We start from the raw sequence: 3,294 nt of genomic DNA, 5'->3' as shown, positions 1-3,294 counted from the left end.
GCACAAAGTCATGATGACTATCCCTAATCAGTCCTTGCCTTTCCAAATACATGTAATCCTGTCCCCCAGGATTCCCTCCAACAACTTGCCTACCACCGATGTCAGGCTCACTGGTCTATAGTTCCCTGGCTTGTGCTTACCACCCTTCTTAAACAGTGGCACCACGTTAGCCAACCTCCAGTCTTCCGGCACCTCACCTGTGACAATCGATGATACAAATATCTCAGCAAGAGGCTCAGCGATCAATTCTCTGGCTTCCCACAGAGTTCTAGGGTACACCTGATCAGGTCCTGGGGATTTATCTACCTTTGCGCATTTCAAGACATCCAGCACTTCCTCCTCTGTAATATGGATATTATTCAAGGTGTCACCATTTATTTCCCTACATTCTATACCGTCCATATCCTTTTCCACAGTAAATACTGTGGGTTTCCTCCGGGTGCTCCAGTTTCCTCCCACAGTCCAAAGATGTGCAGGTCAGGTGAATTGCCAATGCCAAATGTGTTCAGGGATATGAAGGTTAGGTGCATTAGTCAAGGGGAATGGGTTGGGTGGGCTACTCTTTGGAGGGTCAGTATGGACTTGTTGGGCCGAAGGGCCTGTTTCCAAACTGTAGGGATTCTAATGCTAATTCAGCAGGGTAAGGGTCACTCCCTGTGTAACTGTGCAGAGTCAGTGCTTATTCAGCAGGGTAAGGGTCACTCACTGTGTAACTGTACAGAGTCAGTGTTTATTCAGCAGGGTAAGGGTCACTCACTGTGTAACTGTACAGAGTCAGTGTTTATTCAGCAGGGTAAGGGTCGCTCCCTGTGTAACTGTACAGTGTCACTGTTTATTCAGCAAGGTAAGGGTCACTCACTGTGTAACCGTACAGAGTCAGTGTTTATTCAGCAGGGTAAGGGTCACTCACTGTGTAACTGTACAGATTCAGTGTTTATTCAGCAAGGTAAGGGTCACTCCCTGCGTAACTGTACAGAGTCAGGGTGTATTCCCCAGGGTAAGGGTCACTCGCTGTGTAACTGTACAGTGTCAGTGTTTATTCAGCAAGGTAAGGGTCACTCACTGTGTAACTGTACAGTGTCAGTGTTTATGCAGCAGGGTAAGGGTCACTCCCTGTGTAACCGTACAGTGTCAGTGTTTATTCAGCAAGGTAAGGGTCACTCACTGTGTAACTGTACAGTGTCAGTGTTTATGCAGCAGGGTAAGGGTCACTCACTGTGTAACTGTACAGAGTCAGTGTTTATTCAGCAGAACAAGGGTCACTCACTGTGTAACCGTACAGAGTCAGTGTTTATTCAGCAGGGTAAGGGTCACTCCCTGCGTAATTGTACAGAGTTAGGGTCTGGAGTGTTGACAGTGCCGCGGGTGCGCCCCTCCGTTCCCATCTCTCTTGCCGGTTTAATGAGGAACGAAAGACCCACCTAACCCGAGCAGCTCGGCGGCGATAGCGGTGCCGATCCCTGTCCCTCCGCCGGTCACCAGCGCCACTCGGTCCCGGAACAAAGCCGCTCTGAACACACTGCGGGCCGCCATCGGGGCACAGTCAGCTGTCCCAGCACAACTCGATACACTGGGGTCAAAGGGCACCGCTCAGCTGACTTTCCCGGAACTGACCCCTGCTCATAGTTCACATCAGACACAAAGATCAATCAGTTATTAAAGATAAAGAAGCTGTAAAATACAACCAAAGTTGAAATATCTATTTTTAATCAGAAGTGCCCCTTTTGGAGTAACGGTTAATCGGTTGTTGCTGCAGTGAGCAACATTCTGTTCCATTTGACGATTGTTTCAGCTTCTGTCTGTCCCTGGTCAGGGAACCAGAGCACTGCAACTGATTAAACATCAGTCAGTGTTAGGTGTTTTCTATTTTGTTTAGGTATTAGTAAGTAAGCAGGGCCCACCCTGTAAATTCCGAGCTTGTCCGCTCCTCAACGTACCACTAAGGTTACACATGATCACTAGCAATTGCCATGCAATGATCTATTTGAAATGGTCTGAAAATGCTACAACACGTTAACAATGGTCAGTCTCTTAAATGACAAATTATTAGACTTAGCAACAGTGCACAAGCCGAGGTTAACGTTTAGTTGTGCATTTATAGTTTTTAATTTTTTTTTAACACCCACACTACCGCCTGACCGTGGTAGTACTTATATTTTCCCCAGCTCCCGTGTGGTGTGTATGCAGATGTGAGACAGTGCATTTATAGTTTATTTGGCTGAAAACTCGTCATCGAGTTTTGTATTTTCACGCGGGCAAACTGTCGTTGGCAAAGCGGTCATTTTTTGCCCATCCCTAGCTGCCTTTCAACTGTTTGACTCTAGACCTTTTCAAAAGGAGGCGGGGTTTAGTGGTATTATTGCTGGACTATTAATTGAGACACCCAGGTACTGTCCTGGCACCCTGGGTTTGAGTCCCGCCATGACATTTGTGGAGTTTGAAATCAATTCTAAGGATGACCATGAAATCATTGTAGATTGTTGGGAAAGAGCTGAAAATGTGTTGCTGGAAAAGCACAGCAGGTCAGGCAGCCTCCGAAGAACAGGAAAATCGACATTTCGGCAAAAGCCCTTCATCAGTAACCAGGTTTAGGCTGACAAGTGGCAAGTAACCCACAAGTGCCAGGTAATGCCTATCTCCAACAAGAGAAAATAGCCATCAGTCTTTGACCATTTATTATCAACATTTTGTGAGTTACCATTGACTAGAAACTGAACTCACTATATGAATACTGTGGCTACAATAGCTAAGAATTCTGCAGCTAGTAATTCAGTTCCTGACTCCCCAAATCCTGATGACCTTCTATCTATAAGGCACAAGTCTGTAATCACATTTCCAAAAAACAGAGGACTGTACTCTCATGAGATATGGAGAAAGTGAGGTCTGCAGATGCTGGAGATCAGAGCTGAAAATGTGTTGCTGGAAAAGCGCAGCAGGTCAGGCAGCATCCAGGGAACAGGAGAATCGACGTTTCGGGCATAAGCCCTTCTTCAGGAATGAGGAAAGTTTGTCCAGCAGGCTAAGATAAAAGGTAGGGAGGAGGGACTTGGGGGAGGGGCGTAGGAAATGTGATAGGTGGAAAGAGGTCAAGGTGAGGGTAATAGGTCAGACTGGGGTGGGGGCGGAGAGGTCAGGAAGAAGATTGCAGGTTAGGAAGGCAGTGCTGAGTTCGATGGATTTGACTGAGACAAGGTGGGGGGAGGGAGAATGAGGAAACTGGTGAAATCCGAGTTCATCCCTTGTGGTTGGACGGTTCCTAGGTGGAAGATAAGGCGCTCTTCCTCCAACCGTCGT

General features: G+C 47.1%; 1 protein-coding gene across 1 annotated transcript in view; it reads right to left on the bottom strand.

The window, feature by feature from the left end:
- Positions 1-1,575, bottom strand: part of pecr (peroxisomal trans-2-enoyl-CoA reductase) — a 30,505-nt gene extending 28,930 nt beyond the window's left edge. The window contains exon 1 of the mRNA XM_043694365.1: positions 1,422-1,575. Within this exon, the coding sequence (XP_043550300.1) occupies positions 1,422-1,533 (112 nt within the window). The 5' untranslated portion in view covers positions 1,534-1,575. The remainder of the gene's footprint in view (positions 1-1,421) is intronic.
- Between the last annotated feature and the right edge of the window lie 1,719 nt (positions 1,576-3,294).

Source organism: Chiloscyllium plagiosum, chromosome 7 (assembly GCF_004010195.1).
Source record: "Chiloscyllium plagiosum isolate BGI_BamShark_2017 chromosome 7, ASM401019v2, whole genome shotgun sequence".
Taxonomy (NCBI): domain Eukaryota; kingdom Metazoa; phylum Chordata; class Chondrichthyes; order Orectolobiformes; family Hemiscylliidae; genus Chiloscyllium; species Chiloscyllium plagiosum.
The sequence above is the reverse complement of the archived record's forward strand: the minus strand, read 5'-3'. Positions and strand labels throughout refer to the sequence as shown.